The sequence below is a fragment of the Streptopelia decaocto genome (assembly GCF_964273445.1).
Source record: "Streptopelia decaocto genome assembly, chromosome: 3".
NCBI lineage: Eukaryota > Metazoa > Chordata > Aves > Columbiformes > Columbidae > Streptopelia > Streptopelia decaocto.
Window position 1 is genome coordinate 45,450,399 of NC_138656.1, and position 17,795 is coordinate 45,468,193.

Here is a 17,795-nt window from a genome sequence, read left to right on the forward strand (position 1 = left end):
GCTTTCTCAGTGATGCTACTTCCAGTGTCATCTGGGTGCCCTTAAGACTCCAGCCATTTGCTCTTTCAGGAAAGCTGCACCTCTGATTCCAAACAGTTTGAGCACTGGTAGGTTATTGCTTTTTATTATCTTCCATGGAGACCTAGCAATGGGTGTGAAGGTCTTAATCTTTCAATCACTAACACGTGGTCAGACTAAATGTTCTAAGGTCACTATACAGATACCATATGCCATGGCAGGTCTTACTTCTGCAAAAAATGCATTACATCCAAGCAAGTTTCAGTTATGATTCAGTACTGTGTTCTTAGTGGCCATGCACTTAGAGCAAGAAGTGTGGTAAGCAATTTGCTTGCTACACTGTACTGCAATGAATGGAAACATTTTCCCACCTCCTCACACCTGTATTTGAAGCACTCTTCTTACTTAACAACTTAAGCAAGTCTGTGATACAGAGATTATCAGAAAAAAAATCCATTACCAGTACAGTTTAGCTTAATCAATAGAAAGTGGACACCCAAACACATAAGCAAGCACCTTGGCCACCACTAGCATTTTATTATCACATTCACTGAAAGTATAATAAAAAAAATAAAGTTTATGTTCTGTCAACCATCCTGTTTTACTACTAAACAGTAACAGTCATGTCACTCTTTAATCCATCAAAGTAGCAGAAAAGAGAATAAATAGAATCTACTGACTTGAGAGGCACTTTCATCAGAGGCACCTCAATAAAGTTGGCAGAATCAGGACTAAAATGCTTTACATTGCAGTGCTAAGTTTCCCAAGAGTAGAAACATACACATTCTGTGTAACAGATGAACAGTTTAAGGCTGGACGCTTATTTTTAATGTTACTTGGGTAAAATGGAGATCTCAGGTTACCATAGCATCTCAACGGCACTACTATCAAGAGTATGAAACCACAGGGGGAATTTCTCCATAAACTGAAACAATCAAAAACATTCCATGTCATCCTCCCTGTGCCGTTTTATACAGACGCAAATTTCAGAGACATGACCCCTACAAGAGTTGATAATACCACTAAACTTGATCTTATCAGCAAGTAACTACCACGACACAAATTTTATTATGCCCATAGATAGTAACACACAGTGTTGCAGAGCTGATAGCAGAAACGTTCAAAATAACCACTCCTGCCCTCACAACAGCCCTCTGGCCGAGGCCCACAAGGAACGTGGAGCAAAGTCCTCCACTCCTGAAGCGCACCAGCGCACAGACTGGCCCACAGCTCCCCACCGCCTTGGAAGGCCGGAGTCCGTCCCAGAGACGAGAGCGGGAGGCCGCGGGCGGGTGAAGGGCGGACGGTATCCGCCCGCGGGTGAAGGGAGGGCCGCTGCGACCAGCCCCTGAAGGGCCGAGCCCCTCCCTCAGGAGGCCGTGCGGCGCCCGGACCGTGCTCAAGTTGGGCTCCGCTCAGTCTCACCACCGGCAGCCCCCCTCCTCCCTTCGCCCCGCGCACTGTGCCCGTTGAACAACCAACTGCCCCCTCCCAACGGCACCGCGGCACTGACCCGAACCTGCGCTTCCGCTTCCCGCGGGGGCGGGCTCGCGCATGCGCGCGGCGCTCGCCTGGGCCCGAGGCTGTCGCTGCTGTCGCTGTCCCTGTGTCGCCCCCTCCCCCCCCCCGCCTCTCGCGCGGCTGCGGACAGCCGGCTGCAACGGGCCCCTTCGCATGACAGCGGCGGGGGGCGAGGGGGGGGCGGGGAGCGGACTGGGCTGAACCGCGGTTGTCCCCGCTCGCGGCCTGGTGTCCCTCGGCTTTGTACGGCCACAATGGGGCCGGAGGGGCCATTATGCCCCCGAACAAACCCAACCGGGACGGAAGGGGGGACGTGGCGAGATGAAAGCGTCGCGCACCGAAATGGCTTGAAAACCCCCCGAGTCGTAGATGGGAGATTTATGTCGCCCCTTGGCTGCGCGGCCTGCTGAGCGGCGCTGGGGGGGAACAAAGCGGCCCGGGGCAGCCTGGCGGGCGGCTCCGGCGGGACCCCGGCCCGCGGCGCGGAGCGGGCGGGTTTGCTTCGCTTCGCTTTGCCCGGCAATCGCCAGGGCAGGAGAGCCCCCGGTTTCTCGGGTGGATCTCGGGGCACAGCGCGGGATAGCGGCCTGGCTGCAGGCGTGCCGGGAGCACCGCCCGCTTCCACACCGCCGGCAACAGGTGGGGACCTGAATAACTTCACATCTTTCCAGGGGGGGAAGAGGGCCATGGGGGAGCCGGTGGGAGGATTAGATCAGATGTTATTGCCGGTGAGAAACTAAACAGGGCGATGCTCTGGGGAGCACAGATTAATATATTGGGTGACTCCGTGTGCACAAAGCCTCACCATTGTAGCTGTGGCTGAATGCCTGTGAATAGGATGGAGCATATGTGGCCTGTCACCGCAGGTGCCCACATCTGTTCGTCTCCAGGCAGATGCTCTCAGAAAAGGGGAGAGCATTTCCAAAAGCTCTGGCCTGCCCCATCTATACCCATCCTCTTTCTCATAATCACCTTCTGCAGAGGAGTTTCTGCTCTCTCCTTCTCCCTCCTCCCCCACCTTCCCTGCATATGGAGAGATGTGGAAGGAAATAAAAACGACACAAATTGGAAGTGGATCAGAAAGCCCTGGAAACATATGATCCAACTGCTCCCCCTCCAAAGTTTCTTAGCAGCAGGTTTTGTCCTACAGCCTGTGCACAATGCACAAGATGTGTGCACCGTGCAAGGGGGGGCGTTGCAGGCCACAGGGGAACAGAACGCGTTCATGCACAAAATGCAGTACAGCACAGTGGCACGCTGTGCTGGCTGTCATAGGGGGAGAGTGATCTGTGCAGCTACTGTCTGGAGTGGTAGTTTGCAGCTCCTATTTAAAGTTCTGGACTATGGTGATGGTTAATAAAACCAGGGAAAAGAGAATAGAGGGTTTCGTGTGGGAACGGGTGAACGCAGTGAATATTGCTACTGAAGTGGGTATCAAAGAGGAATATTTCCAGCCATCCAACGAAATCTCATAGCTGGAATGCAAAACATTTTTCTGAGAAGTGCTGTCATGGTTTATATCCCAAGTACATGATCTGAGCCTGATTGCTCCCCCTCCCTGCTCTGTGACACCCCGCCAAGACAAGCCAAGTGTCAGTGCTGCTCGGGGTTACGCCAGGCTTGCCTGATGGGGTGGATAAGGTGCTGGAGCACAGGGTAAATCTCAGCATCGTGGGATATCTCGGGTTGGAAAGGATTTCAGAAGGTCATCTAGTGCAAATGTGATCTGTGTTTTCTAGGATGCTGAAGATTGTGAGTGTCCTTGGAGTTAAAGGGGGGCAAAGAGGCCAGTTCTTCAAATGTGAGGCTGAGCTGCTCCCGGCAGGGGCATGGGCAGTGAGAGCATTGGAATCACTGTGTCCCAAAGCAGAGACCGGGGGAGGCAGCAGGACCCACCATGCCTGGGGCACCTGCTGGAAGTTTTGGGAGAAGATGCTGTTTTGGACCGGGAGGAGGCCGAGGGCCCAAAGGACAGCAAGCAGGGGAGGCCTCCTTCATCTGGGCTCCTGATGTGCCTTCATCTCCGGGAGGCCCGACGTCTCTGCCCCCCGGGTGGTCAGCGCTTAACCCTCGGAGGGGTCTGCAGCCCTTCGCCCTTCCTACTTTTGGAGCAACGACAGCTCATGCACACGAGCGACCAATTTTTACCCCTCGTAGTTTCCCACAAGCAAAATCCCGTCGGAAGCAAGGCAGGAAGCAAACTCAAGTAGCGCAGGGGAGCGGGGCGGGGGTGGGCTCGCTTTTTCCTCGTGTGCAATCAGTAAAACACATATAGGGGCCACTGCGGGATTTGCCCGGGAAAGGGTTGGAGAGCAGCTGGCTGCGGTAATCTCCTCGGGAGACAAAGGAATGCCCCGTCGGTCCCAGGATCACAGGTAAACACACAACCATTGTCATGAAAATAAGGGGCTAGGATAGGGCCGGAGCAGATGATTTGCGATTTGAAAAAGGGGGCTGGGGGGGAGGGAAGGCCCAGAGCTGCTTATCTATCATCTGGCCTCGCTGTGTGCCAGCTGAGCCACGCGACTGCTCTTTCTTATTCTAATCAGCACATGCCTTTGCAACTTTGGGCTAACCTACACGCTGAACTTCTTAATCCCTCTCCCCGCACACGGCAAGGGCGGCGGAGCGCCCCTCCGGCACCGCGGTACCTCCGCGCCCGCCGCCCACCCGCCTCGGGTCTGGGCGCCCCGCGGTGGAGCCCCAGGCAGCGCCGGCACCCCGGTAACGTCGCCGAGCCCGGGGCCGGCCGGGGAGACGAAGACCCGGCCCGACGGCGCCGCGCCTGACATCCCATGCTTTCCTTATCCCTCCCGGCTCGGTCCGGGGGGACAGGTGAAGGGGTCGTGCACAGAGAGCTGCGGCGGAGGAGCAGCCGCGCACACATACCTCCATAGGGACTATAGACCTAATTAAAATATTATGAACACTCGGCTACACATAGCTCCACACGTACACGTCCCTCCGCCGACACACCGTTCGCCATATGCCCGGAGCCCTTCATCCCAGGAAAAATCAGAGTTGCGCGCCAGCGATGGCAGGGCTTCGCCCTAATTAACAGTCCGTTCCCCGCTTTTGAAGTGACTTTTCCCATAATCTGGCTCGCTGAGAAATAAAAGCTGTGGCCGATGGGGATCTCTCGGCCGCGCTGCTGCGCGGCGGAACCGTAAATCCTCGCCGGGGTAGGAGAGGGGGGCCGGCGTTGCGGGAAGGGTACCAATTAGGGGCGGGGAGGGAGAGCACAAAACCCCACCAGCCCCAGCGAGCCTCTGGCAGGCGGGGCCGGGCCCGCCGCGTCCCGGCCGTGCGGGGTCACCGCGTCCCGGCGGGGCCCCGGGCACCGCGCCCGCCTCCGGGGGGTCCCACCGCCGGCTCGCCCCGCCAGGGCGGGCGCGGCCGGGCAAGGCGTCAGGCGGGACCGGCGGCTCATCCCCGGCAGCGGGGGCCGGCGGCGGTGCGCGGGCGCGGTTAACACCACGGGGGCGGCGCGGAGGGCGGCGGGCGAGCGCGGTGCGGAGACACGCGGTTGGGAGCGAAAAAGCGCCATTTGGTTGGGAGCAGATGGCTGGCTGGGGGGCTGATCGCGTCTAAAGGCGTGTCATCCCCCTTCAGCGAGAATCCCTAAGGGCTCCCCTTGTCTTCGAAATCAATGAAAATTAAAGTGCAGAGAATGGATGAATAGTTAGACCTCGAGTCCCTCCTTTGTTCGCCTCAGCTACTGGTGGGCAGGAGTTAAACTACAACAGCCTCCTATAGAAACACTTAAGTTAAACAGTCTCCCCGTTAGCCCAGCATCTGAAAGAGAGAGGGAGAGGGGGGAAAAAAGCAGAAAAAGGAGCTTTCTGCTTGATTTCCCCAATACAGAATCGCGTGGCATAAATTAAGCCGGAGAAGAATGAGCGCCGTGGGCAGGATCCTGCCGGCTCTCACGGCGCCTTTCAGTCACGCTCAGCAGCGGTAATCGAGAAATCTGTGCCACGTCAATTTAACAAATACCCGGTACCGAAGGGGGGTTGTTAAGGATTTGAGGGCAAGTTTTTTTCGGGTCTTTTTTTTTTTTTTTTTCTTTCGCTAGGTTAAAGCCCTCGCGCGTGTAACTTTTTATTTCCAGTTTTTTAAGCAAGCGGATGCTAATGGACCAACTTTCTATCTCTCACAGATTAAAAGATCCGCGGTGATATGTCACTTCTCGCCTCCACCGACGAGCTATCCCCAAATTTCAAGACAGATATTGCCCTCCCTCCTTACCCCACTCATTTTGTAAACCCCATACGAAACGATTTAGGTTTTTTTTCTCTCTCCCTGTCCTGCGAATAACACCGCAGCAAAGTTCGCGAAGCAGCGGCAAGCCACTTGAAAAGATGTTGACGCTAGGTGGCAAAAGTAATGTGCAGTTAAATCCGACGTTGCTGCGGGGCGCGCCCCCGCCCCGCTCCCCGCTGCACGGGCTGCGCACTCCGGGCGGGTGGCCCGTCCTCCGGGCACCCATCGCCCGCTCCGCTCCCTCCAGGGACGCCCTCTCTGCGCCCTCGCACGGTGCCCGCGGGATTGCTGCTCCCTTCCCTACCCAGGTATAACTCCGGGGTAAAAAAAAAAGAAACCAACCAAACATTCCTGTACATTTAAGCTTTCGCTTAAGCGTCGAGGGGCAGGGAGAGCGTAGAAGACGAGTACCTGGGTGTGGGTGGCTCGTTCGACCAAAATCAAATGTAAAGGACACACACGTTGAGTGGCGAAACGTTGCAAAAGTCTGGATGCGTGCTTATGTACTGCGAGTACCTGCCTGGGTTTGGGATAGGTGCCACAAACGGTGGGTAAATGAACGAGGGCAGCTACAGTCCTAGAACAGTCAAGAAGAGCCGGGATGAATGAACTCATTAGTGATTTTCTTTTAATTGGTATTACCCAATGCTTTTACTTTAAGAAGTCTTTGAGATTTTTTTTTTTTCTAGCGCATTGTAAGATAATTTGTGATCAAGACATCTGCTTCAATGAAAGTCACATTTTGCCATGCAAATGCACGTTTCACCCAATAAAGTCGCCATAATAAGGCTTTTAGCACGGCATACCTACAGTGAGGTTATTGTAGCCAAATCCTCTCCTTTTGCACACAAGCTTAATCTGTGCTGAAATGATCTGTTACAATTAAAATGACATTTACAGAGACAGTTACACCTTGCATCCTAATGAATCCGCCTGTGCCTACCGAAGGTGTTTAAACAGAGGGCCCAAACAAAGTGGAAAACCCCGCTTCGAGTGACATGCCAGAGTCGCCCTCCAACTTTTATCCTCTGCTTCCATCCATCCATCCATCCATTCATCCATCCATCCATCCATCATTAAGAAAGTGCTCAAATGGTAATCATCTCTATTCCCCTTTCACCGTAAATTCCTTTCCATGTTTTTAAGATAAAAACAAAAGTTCTAGTATCTGATGGATATTAAAAAAAAAAAAAAAGATGACGGTTGGTGTAAAGTTGTGGTTTTCTTTTTTTTTTTTTTTTTTTTTTACGGAGGGGGTAAGTGCTGGAAGGGATTTCTTTAAAAAATGTGCGGACATTGTTGTAGAGGCAGTAGCGTGCGCCGAGGGGAGCTCTTTCTCTCCCTCGCATTGTGCGGGGAGCAGGTGCTGTCTACATTACCATACAGCTGAGAGCACAAAGAGCTAACTGATTCAGCCCTCACACAATAACAAACGGCCTTAATGACAGCCACGCGAACGACACACACCAAACTCACTTTTTACTAAGCTGAAGGAGGAAAAAAGAGAGAGAGGGAGAGGTTGCTGGTGATGATGATAATAATCATACAGGGGTGCAGGACCCGGGCGGAAAGCTCTCTTCGGCCGCGTCGGGGACGGGATCGCGGAGCCCCGCAGACGGGTCCCCTCCACGGGTCCCCTCCGCGAACCCGCCCGCGCCCTCCCCCGCCGCCGGGACCCCCGGAGACCCCCCTTCCCTCCGCCGGCGGGATGAGCGCTGTGAGCGGAGCCGAGGGAAGGACGATCCCCAGCTCGGTTCCCGCAAAATCATATCCCCCTCCCCAATTATCCTGGTTATGCCATGGGAAATGCGGTGTGAATTTCAAGGGATCAGCTTCCCCTTGGTGCGGACCGCTGGGTCCCACCTCCCTCGTCCCTTTAAAGCCGAAGATGCCCCTTGGAAGTGGTCATGATCACCGAATTACTTTTTGGGGGCACGGCGGCTGCTTTGCACGTTTCAAGAGGTAATTACAACCCGCCGTCCGCGGAGTTGTTTTCTCGCCGGAGTATGTTGCGCTGCCTCTCTTCGGTACAGAGGGGGTTGTTACTCTCTCCCCGGAGCAGAAGGGGGATTCTTGCGGTTACCAAATTTGCAGGAATGTAAATGAGCACGTTTTGTGAGCACGGAGGGGAGGGGGAGGAGGGTTGCACATTTTACAGCTCACTGACCATTTGGCGATCCATTGAGAGGAGGGTTTGGAAAAGTGGCTCCTTTGTGACAGCTCTAGCCAGATTGGGGGGCTGCTCATTTGCATCTCATTAGGCATGCAGGCGGCCGGCGGGATATAAGGGAGGCAGGCGCCCAAGGAGAGGCAGATCCTTAGCGCTTCACCCTCGGAGAGAGCCGCCGAGCCGCGGCGCGGAGCAGGCACCCCCCCCCTCCCTCATAGGAGCACACCCGGACACGCTCCGTGCGCCGCTATTGACACGAGCTTATTTTTGTTGGCTGGGATTCCTCTAAAAACAAAAGTAAGCCCACAACAAGGAAAGAGAGCTTCTCTTCTTTTGAAAAGAAAAAAAAAAAAGAAGAAAAAGAAAAAAAAAAAAGGAAAAAGGAAAAGGAAAGAGGGGGATCAAGGCTCCGAGGTGACCTGCCCGCCGCCGCTGCTGTTTGACACCCACCAGCCCTGACGTGCGCAGGGCGAGCGCAGCCGCGCAGAGCTGCTCCCGCATCTCACCGCACCGGGAATTATCGCCGTTGCCGCCGTGTCCGCCGCTGCCTCTGCCTCTGCAGGGATTTCCAGATCGCCGATTTTTAATCTTCCTTGGGAAGCCTCTTCTCTGCCTCTGTTGGGAATTAAGTTGCCTTTTTTTTTTTTTTAAATTTAATTTTTATTTTTTTCTTCCTGGAGAAAAGGAGGAGCACCGTGGATTGGGAAAGAAAAAGTGTTTAGCAGATTAATCTTAACCTTTCTTTTTTATTATTCCCCCCCTGCTCCTTTCTTTTTCTTTTGCCATCCGTAAGAGCTGTCAGTCGCTGACAGGCTACACCTAGAGGTATCGACAGAGGGGAAAAAAAAGTCAGAGACACTCCTGAAAGAAGGAGACCGTGACACTAACTCTTCCAGCTCTGCTGGAGCGAGCGGCTTTGGCCGCTCTATTTTTCCCTTTCCCCGAGAAACACTTTCCCCTTTCCCCTCTGACGAGAAGACGAGAGGGAGGAAAGCGAGGGCACCAGAGCTGCCCCTCCAAAATGGGAGGTCGGTTCCTGCTGACGCTTGCCCTCCTCTCGGTGCTGCTCGGCCGCTGCCAGGTAAGTGCCTGGGGGAGAGCTGAAATGCTCCCGCGGGGCAGTCGGGCACAGTCACTGCCTGTGGCAGCAGGGAGAAGCGGGGAGAGGTGGCGGGGAGCGGGGCCTCAGTCCCGCTGATGCCCGGCGGGGTTGAAGTCGGGCCGGGGGAGCGGGCTGTTCGGCGGGCTGACGGCCGCGGTCCCCACCCTGCAGGTCGGCTGCTCCGGGGTCTTCGAGCTGAAGCTGCAGGAGTTTGTCAATAAGAAGGGGCTGCTCAGCAACCGCAACTGCTGCCGCGGGGGCGGCCCCGGCGCTGGCGGGCTGCAGCAGTGCGACTGCAAGACCTTCTTCCGCGTCTGCCTCAAGCACTACCAGGCCAGCGTCTCCCCCGAGCCGCCCTGCACCTACGGGAGCGCCATCACCCCCGTCCTCGGCGCCAACTCCTTCAGCGTCCCCGACGGCGCGGGCGGCGCCGACCCCGCCTTCAGCAACCCCATCCGCTTCCCCTTCGGCTTCACCTGGCCCGTAAGTGGGGAGCGGCGCGGGAGGGGGCAGCCCACATCCCGTCCCATCCCGCCCCGCCCAGTGCCATCCCATCCCTCCCGTCCCATCCCACCCCACACCCCCCGGCCGCCCCAGGCAGGTGAACTGCCATCCGAGGGGCTGCCGATCCCCTGAGGGTGCTTGGGGCGGGCTGAGTAACCCCTGGGAGGCTGGGGTAGCTGCCCTGCCCTCTCTCACGCTCTCCCGGCGTGTTTTCTCTGCTCCTTCTTTCCTCAGGGTACCTTTTCGCTCATCATTGAGGCTCTGCATACGGACTCGCCTGACGACCTCACCACAGGTAACTGTCCTGAAATAGATCCCTCACGGGAACAATCCCAGCACTGCGGCCCCATTCAGCCCCTCTCTCTGTGATGTGTAGCACATTCCCTCACCCCATTCCTGCTCCTTTGTGGGAGACTATGGGAAGAGAGGCCAACCTGCTGGCACATAGCCGTATCATACTGCTTTTGCAGTTCCCCTCTCACCAGATACCCCCTGTTGAGCGTCTTCCTCTGCTCACTTCGGGCTCCCTAATCACACCTCTCCACTTTCACACAGAAAACCCCGAGCGCCTCATCAGCCGTCTGGCCACCCAGAGGCACTTGGCGGTGGGTGAAGAGTGGTCCCAGGACCTGCACAGCAGTGGCCGCACTGACCTCAAGTACTCCTATCGCTTTGTGTGTGATGAGCACTACTATGGAGAAGGCTGCTCCGTCTTCTGCCGCCCCCGGGATGATGCCTTTGGTCACTTCACTTGTGGAGAGCGTGGCGAGAAAGTCTGCAACCCGGGCTGGAAAGGCCAGTACTGCACTGAGCGTGAGTGTCCACCTTCTTGTCTCCCTGGGCGCCAGTTGCAGCTGTGTCCCCTGAGCTCTTGGGGGGGTGTTTCTCTGACATCAGGTCCCGTGGGAGAGGGGGAACCAAGCAACAACACATGGAGGTTTGCTGCTGTGTACAGGCTTTACTGGTGCAGGGGACAGGAGGTCCTCAGAATTACCACAGAAAGTTAAGTCAGCCCCTTCTCAAGCTAATATAATGTCAGTGTCAATGTTACACTCTTGCTCATTTGCTGTAGACATCAAGTCTGATAGCAAAATGTTCAGCAGTTGTTTGAAGATTTGTTAAAAGATATCAGGACTACTTTTTATACCTAGCTATCTCTTCAAACATGGTACATTGGTACCATCATCTACAGGGTACATGGCTTCAGGAGAGGGAGCTAGGTTTTGGCAACATCTATGCAGCAGGCCTATTGATAGGCTTGTTATGGCCTGATCTTGCCACCTTATACTGAGAAAAGTATTGGGAAGTCCAAGATATTATCTGTGGCCTCTAGACCTTACATTTCTCATTTGGGGTACTCAAAAACTGCCATTAGCAGAAATTGTTCCATAAGAACATTCAACTTCTTCCCCATCTCAAAATGGCACAGAAGACTGTACTATTGCCACAATCATTACTACTAATTAAGTAGTGAGTGACATGAATTTTAAAGTACACCTGATCTTGAAGTTGTTGGGGAATGTGGTGTGTTGATACAGCAGGAAACCTGGGAGAGTAAGCAGATCACAGAGAGGATAGTCAGAGATGTCAGATACCTCCAGCTTTGTATTAGATTGGGGTCCTTTTGTAGATACATAGTGGTGTACACCCAAACACACAGACTGAGCTCCTGCTGCAGCATGTGATGGCATTCTCTGTTTGTGTGTATACATGGATCTGAAGTAAGCTGGCAGATGATGTACTGGGCGAGTACTCTACTCCAGCCATCAAAGGGCCAGCCAGGCAGGGAGAAAACAGTTACAGGCTGTAAAGCAGCCTCTTGCTTTTCTTCTTGTGTTTTTGTTTTTCTTAAAACCCACCTACACTGTGGTCTCAGCTGAACTGCTATCCATATCGATTATTCACACTCTTAGTGACTGCTAGGATGCTTTCAGCAGTTCATGGTCCAATGTTGCATGATAAACAGCAGGCAGAGGAGCCTGCATTTCCTTTGATAATGTTTTAAATAGGAACTACAACCTTTCCCATGGTCAAAAGTGCCTAGAGCAGTTGTGTTAATGGGTGTGGAAAAAGGAAGCATTTTGATAATGAGCTCTTTCAGGGCTGTCAGCACTTTTGGATGCCTATGCATTGCTGTTCTTCCCATAGTAAAGTAGAAGGCTGTCTGTCTTTCTTGACTCGTTATGTACGTTCTTTGCTCTGCTTTCCCTCTCAGAAAAAAAAAGAGCTTATAACAGCAATGCAAACCTACTAAGCGGGGGAGATGTGTTTACGTGTGCATGCAAAAAGAATGTTTTGCTGTTGGCAAGTGGAGCTGCCAGTCGCAGATTGCTTCCCGTCGCCTTGCCCCCAGCTCCATTCTTTCCAACTTGGAGGCAATCTGATTATCAGCGCAGATTCTTTCTTTCTTTTTCTTCACCCCCCCTTCCCCTTGCATGCCATTGTCTCTGGCTGGCTTTGTTGTATTAAAACTTTGCAGTGCCTGCTTAATGAGTTCCATAACCAGGCAAAGTAATGAGCAGAAGTCCTTTTTTCCTCTTCCCTCATCCTCCCTCCCGCTGGCCTGCTTACCTCTTTTACCAGGGCTGCACCCACCCGCCCACCCCTTTTTGGAGCGGAGCGGAGGCGGGGGAGGAGGGAGGAAGAACTTTAGACTTATTTATTTGAATAAGAAAAAAAAAAAAAAAGTTTTTTTGCAGCGAAATCATGCGCGTGCCATAGATTAACTGTGGGCAGGGATAGGCTGCCCGGCCGCCGGCCGCCAGCCCCATTGGCTCCGGGGCTGGGGTATTGTTGCAGTGGGGCAGCTGCTGGGAGAGAATAGACAATAGAGCAGCTGTCTTGCACTGGCACCCTGCACACCAGCTGTCCACTCTTATCTGCACACACACTTTTGGGGGATATTAAGAGGTGGAGCTGTGTGCATAGAATTGGAAAAAAGGACTTCTGACCCTCACTGGGAAGGGAAGGGGGGGTGAGGGGCTGTGGGGACGGGAGCAATTGTGAGCCCTCTTTTGTCTGTGTGCAACTGTATTAAGAAGAATGCTCATCCCCAGCGATAAGTAAAGTGCCCAGTTACGGGGTGAGATCAATACTCCTGTGGACTCCAGAGATTAACTCAGCTGTGCTTAACTGCCCTGACCCAGTGAAAGGGGCTCACTCCCCACCTGCAAGGTGCTCTTGGAATCGGTCTTGTGAAAGTGGGTGTTTGGCCCCAGTGCTGATGTCTCTCCCTGCTTGGTTTCTTTATAGCGATTTGTTTGCCTGGATGTGATGAGCAACACGGCTTTTGCGACAAACCTGGGGAATGCAAGTAAGTTTTCTACTCCCCTCCTGCTCCCGTCTTTGTCTTTAACGCTGGTGGTCTGGTGTTAAGTAAGCCACTGGTCATTTGAAGGGTCAGTTTAAGTGCCTTTCTTCATATTAGACAGTAGTTTGAGAAATCCAGGTCATGCTAGATCAAAGTATTAATCTACAAGTCAAACATCAGTGCTATTAATATTAACCTAATGAGTTTACAGTGCTGTGTGTACAACTTAGCTGTTTGTTATTAGAGTAAACAAATTAACTACCTGGAACCATGGCTCTATCTAAGGAAGTGGAAGAAATAGCTGGGCCTGATGAAAGCTGATACTACAGTTGGACTCGGTGACTTTCTCACATGAAGGATCACTGAGGGCTTTTAGGAAACTTGATCCCTGGCATCAGTGTGTTTGCAGAGTTTGCGATAGGGTTTCCAACTGTAAGCAGTCTAAATCTGACAAGACTTTGTTGTTGGGTTTTTTTTTGTTTATTTATTTTTTTTTTTTTCAGATGCAGAGTGGGTTGGCAGGGGCGATATTGTGATGAGTGCATCCGATACCCAGGCTGTCTTCATGGTACATGTCAGCAGCCATGGCAGTGCAACTGCCAAGAAGGCTGGGGTGGCCTTTTCTGCAACCAGGGTGAGTTCTCAGTCCTTGCCTGAGTATCTGTTTTAAAATGCAGAGAGCATGTGGCTATTTCCAGCTCACCCACCCTGTGCTAGCCTTGCAAAGTAGCAAGTATATTGACTGCTCTCTTTTTTTTTTTTAAAAAAAAATCTTTTACAGACCTGAACTACTGCACCCACCACAAGCCCTGCAAGAATGGTGCCACATGCACCAACACTGGTCAGGGAAGCTACACTTGTTCTTGCCGACCTGGGTACACAGGCTCCAACTGTGAGACTGAAATCAATGAATGTGATGCCAACCCTTGCAAGAATGGTGGAAGCTGCACTGTAAGTTTGAGTTGCTTGTGCCAACTGAAACCCCAAGGGAGGAGTTAATGTCAGTTTTACTGATTTTTTTCAAAATTCCTTTTTGGATTTCAAAGCAGCTTTAGATAAATATTTTGAACATTTCGGATTTCTTTCCCCACAGGATCTTGAGAACAGCTATTCCTGTACCTGCCCCCCGGGCTTCTATGGCAAAAACTGTGAGCTGAGTGCAATGACTTGTGCTGACGGTCCATGCTTCAACGGTGGGCGATGCACCGACAACCCTGATGGGGGATACAGCTGCCGCTGCCCACTGGGTTATTCTGGGTTCAACTGTGAAAAGAAAATTGATTACTGCAGTTCCAGCCCTTGTGCTAATGGTAAGGCCAAACATGCTATGGTGACCTTCTAAAAGGAGACCATCCAGTTACTATGGCTTCTGGTCTGGAGTTCATAACAAGGCCCATGGATCAATCATGGTCCATGTCATGTCATGCGAATAGTTGACTTGGTGGAAGAACTTTACTTAAAAAGTAGTGATGTGGTTTGGGACACTGCTACAGATAGCTTTTTTTTTAATTTCAAGGAGTGACAGCAGCCAGGTAACTTGACCTGAAGCTTCATGCATAAAAATGTGGAGGATTATACTTGCAAATGTTTTGCAAAGACTCTTTGAGGTCTGTGGATGCAAAATGCCATACAAGTGCTAAATATTATTACTTGTAATCTGATAACAGTAATCTTCTTGTTTTGATTAAACTAGTGGAAACTTTCTTTACTTCAGTCCTCCTCATTCATTGCGACTCAAACTCTGTAAAGCAAGATTGTGATGTTAACCTGATCTGGACTAACTTTGTTGTCCAAGCTGGGTGAAATGTCAAAAAGGGACTAGGATGGGGAATAAAAAGTAGATCCGATAAACAAATATTTTCCTTTAAAAAAAACCCATACTTTTCATGGTGTGTCAGACTTGGCAAAGGTTGAGCTAACCTCTCAAAAAGAAATCTTTTCTCAGCTGCCAGTGGTGATGGTTACCCTGCGAGCAGCAGGTGGGAGGCTGTCGGGTCTGGCTGCCCACCACTCAGTGCTTGTCTCTCTTGATGTCTTGCAGGGGCCCAGTGTGTTGATCTGGGGAACTCCTACATATGCCAGTGCCAGGCTGGCTTCACTGGGAGACACTGCGATGACAACGTGGACGACTGTGCCTCCTTTCCCTGCGTCAATGGAGGGACTTGCCAGGATGGCGTCAATGACTATTCCTGCACCTGCCCGCCGGGATACAACGGGAAGAACTGCAGCACCCCGGTGAGCAGATGCGAACACAACCCCTGCCACAACGGGGCCACCTGCCATGAAAGAAACAACCGCTACGTCTGTGAGTGTGCCCGGGGGTACGGCGGGCTCAACTGCCAGTTTTTGCTCCCTGAGCCACCTCAGGGACCCGTCATCGTCGACTTCACTGAGAAATACACAGAAAGCCAGAACTCCCAGTTCCCCTGGATCGCTGTCTGCGCAGGGATTATTCTGGTCCTGATGCTGCTGCTGGGGTGTGCTGCTGTGGTTGTCTGTGTCAGGCTCAGAGTGCAGAAGAGGCACCACCAGCCTGATGCCTGCAGGAGCGAGACTGAGACCATGAACAACCTGGCAAACTGCCAGCGAGAGAAAGACATTTCCATAAGTGTCATTGGTGCCACTCAGATTAAAAACACGAATAAGAAAGTAGACTTTCACAGCGATAACTCTGATAAAAATGGCTACAAAGTCAGATACCCATCAGTGGATTACAATTTGGTGCATGAACTTAAGAACGAGGACTCTGTTAAAGAGGAGCACAGCAAATGTGAAGCCAAGTGTGAAACATATGATTCAGAGGCAGAGGAGAAAAGTGCAGTACAACTAAAGAGGTACCTCTCACATCTGAGCGCAGGGGGTAGCTTGACTCTGAAGGGTGGGGTGTCCCATAAGTAGCATCAAGCAACATCCATCTGACCTGTGTTGTTTCTTTTTGTCTTTGACAGTGATACTTCTGAAAGAAAACGACCAGATTCAGTATATTCCACTTCAAAGGACACAAAGTACCAGTCGGTGTATGTCATATCAGAAGAGAAAGATGAGTGCATCATAGCAACTGAGGTGAGTATACCGCCTGGCAGTTGGACCAGAAGAGAAAAGTCTCAGTGAGTGACCCTCCTCTAACACACGTCAGGGCAGCTACACTATTTTCACGGTGCCACAGCCATTTGTACCTGTTGGAATCCAGCCAGCATGAGTTTGTCATGCTGCGTATGTTGTAAAGACAAGCTCCGTGACGTGCCACTGTAGATGTTATGGTTACAATGACTTTTGTAGACAAGGGTACAAAATAGTGTGGTTGTGGTCTGCTGACCTACCCCTTCGTGTGCTTCATGCAGCGGCCATTCTTGCCTGGTGCAGAGTTGCAACTCTTTGCAGCCTTACAACCCTCTTCTTACTTTCCATTAACCTCTCCTGATCTCTGCTTATGTTTTCTCTCACCAGGTGTAAACCAGAGGCGATATGGCAAGGTGGTTGTTCAGAACAATTTCAGAGGAGATGTGCCCCAATGAATGCTGCTGAAAGAGGAATGGGAGATAGATTCCTTCACTGACTGCTGCTGAGAAACTAAATTCAGGCTTGAGCTGGTTCTCTACTGAAGTTAGCAAAGTGACTGCAAAATAAACAAGATGGACACCAGGCAAGGGTCTGTGTTCAAGGATTACTGTTGCACTGCCTTTTACGAATTTTATCATTGCACTATGGTCAGTTGCTTTTCTATATATATTTAAATGAATGGACTTAATTACTACATAAGAAGCATGCACTGCCTGAAGTGTATATTTTGGATTCTTATGAGCCAGTCTTTTCTTGAATTAGAGACACAAACACTGCCTTTATTGTCTTTTTTGATACTAAAATGTGTTTTTACTAGGTGATAAAAAGTGTGTTATTTTTTTGAATCTGTAAAAATATTTTCATGATAATTGTAAAGCTTGAGTATTTTGTGATGTTCATTTTTTTATAATTTAAATTTTTTGGTAAATATGTACAAAGGCACTTCGGGTCTATGTGACTATATTTTTTTGTATATAAATGTATTTATGCAATATTGTGCAAATGTTATTTGAGTTTTTTTTTACTGTTTTGTTAATGAAAAAATTCATTTTAAAAATATTTTTCCAAAATAAATATTATTAATGATAATCAGAGTGCTATGTTTATTCCATAACCAATGATGAACTGACTGAACCTTTCAACCAGGCATCTGACAGGCTTCTGTGGACTGACAGGTGGACAAAGTAAGACCAAGACCTATCACAAAGATGGGGAAACAACTTGTTCTGTGTAGATCGCCCCCTCCTCCCCCTCCTAACCTTCTGAATTGTTGACCCCATGGTTGTGCTCTTATCCCAAAGGCAAATGTCTGTCAAGACCTTGAGTAATGTTTGCTTGGTCATGTTGGGCTGTGTATATATTAAACACATTCAGCACCACTTCCTGAGGAATAGCAACATGAGTGTGCTCTGTTGCAATCCTGAAACGGGGCTCATCGTGACTCAGTTATTCATTTCTTGCAACCTCAAACACTTGCCTGGAGCCCAGAGGAGTTTGGGACACCCAGGGTACACCAGCGAGGTTCCCCCCAGTTCAGGCCCTTGATGCTCATCTATGGGATGCTCACCCAGTCACATCTGCCAGGGGACTGGCACTTCCAGCCCTGGGAAAGGGTGACACAACTGACTGATGGCCACAACTCTTCTGGCTGTGATACCTGTCTAAAGTATTAACTGCATCTTTGGTTTCAGCCCTGTCCCTGGTGCCTGCTGCCTTCACACTGCGTCAGGGTGTGATCCCATCCCCTGGCTTGGTCCCAAAAGTTCAGGCAATTTCCCCAGTTAAGTTTGCTCTCACAAGCTCTCCTTCAGGCTGTGCTGTGTGTTAAAACAAAACCAGGCAAAGTG

General features: G+C 51.3%; 2 protein-coding genes across 3 annotated transcripts in view; one reads left to right on the forward strand and one right to left on the reverse strand.

Annotated features, from left to right (window-relative positions):
- Positions 1 to 1,574, reverse strand: part of FAM120B (family with sequence similarity 120 member B) — a gene marked incomplete at its 5' end in the record, with an annotated part of 53,049 nt that extends 51,475 nt beyond the window's left edge. Inside the window, one exon of one of the 2 annotated variants that reach the window (XM_082049258.1) lies at positions 1,532 to 1,574. In XM_082049258.1, the coding sequence (XP_081905384.1) occupies positions 1,532 to 1,574 (43 nt within the window). The remainder of the gene's footprint in view (positions 1 to 1,531) is intronic. The other variant, XM_082049261.1, reaches the window with a different exon arrangement.
- A 6,551-nt stretch (positions 1,575 to 8,125) lies between these two features.
- On the forward strand, positions 8,126 to 17,037 carry DLL1 (delta like canonical Notch ligand 1). Its single transcript, XM_082048691.1, has 11 exons — positions 8,126 to 9,053; positions 9,246 to 9,557; positions 9,813 to 9,873; positions 10,134 to 10,391; positions 12,831 to 12,891; positions 13,392 to 13,522; positions 13,670 to 13,839; positions 13,982 to 14,198; positions 14,930 to 15,722; positions 15,837 to 15,951; positions 16,336 to 17,037. The coding sequence occupies exons 1-11, from the start codon at positions 8,994 to 8,996 to the stop codon at positions 16,339 to 16,341; spliced, it is 2,184 nt and encodes a 727-aa protein (XP_081904817.1). The 5' UTR covers positions 8,126 to 8,993; the 3' UTR covers positions 16,342 to 17,037.
- Positions 17,038 to 17,795: the final 758 nt, after the last annotated feature.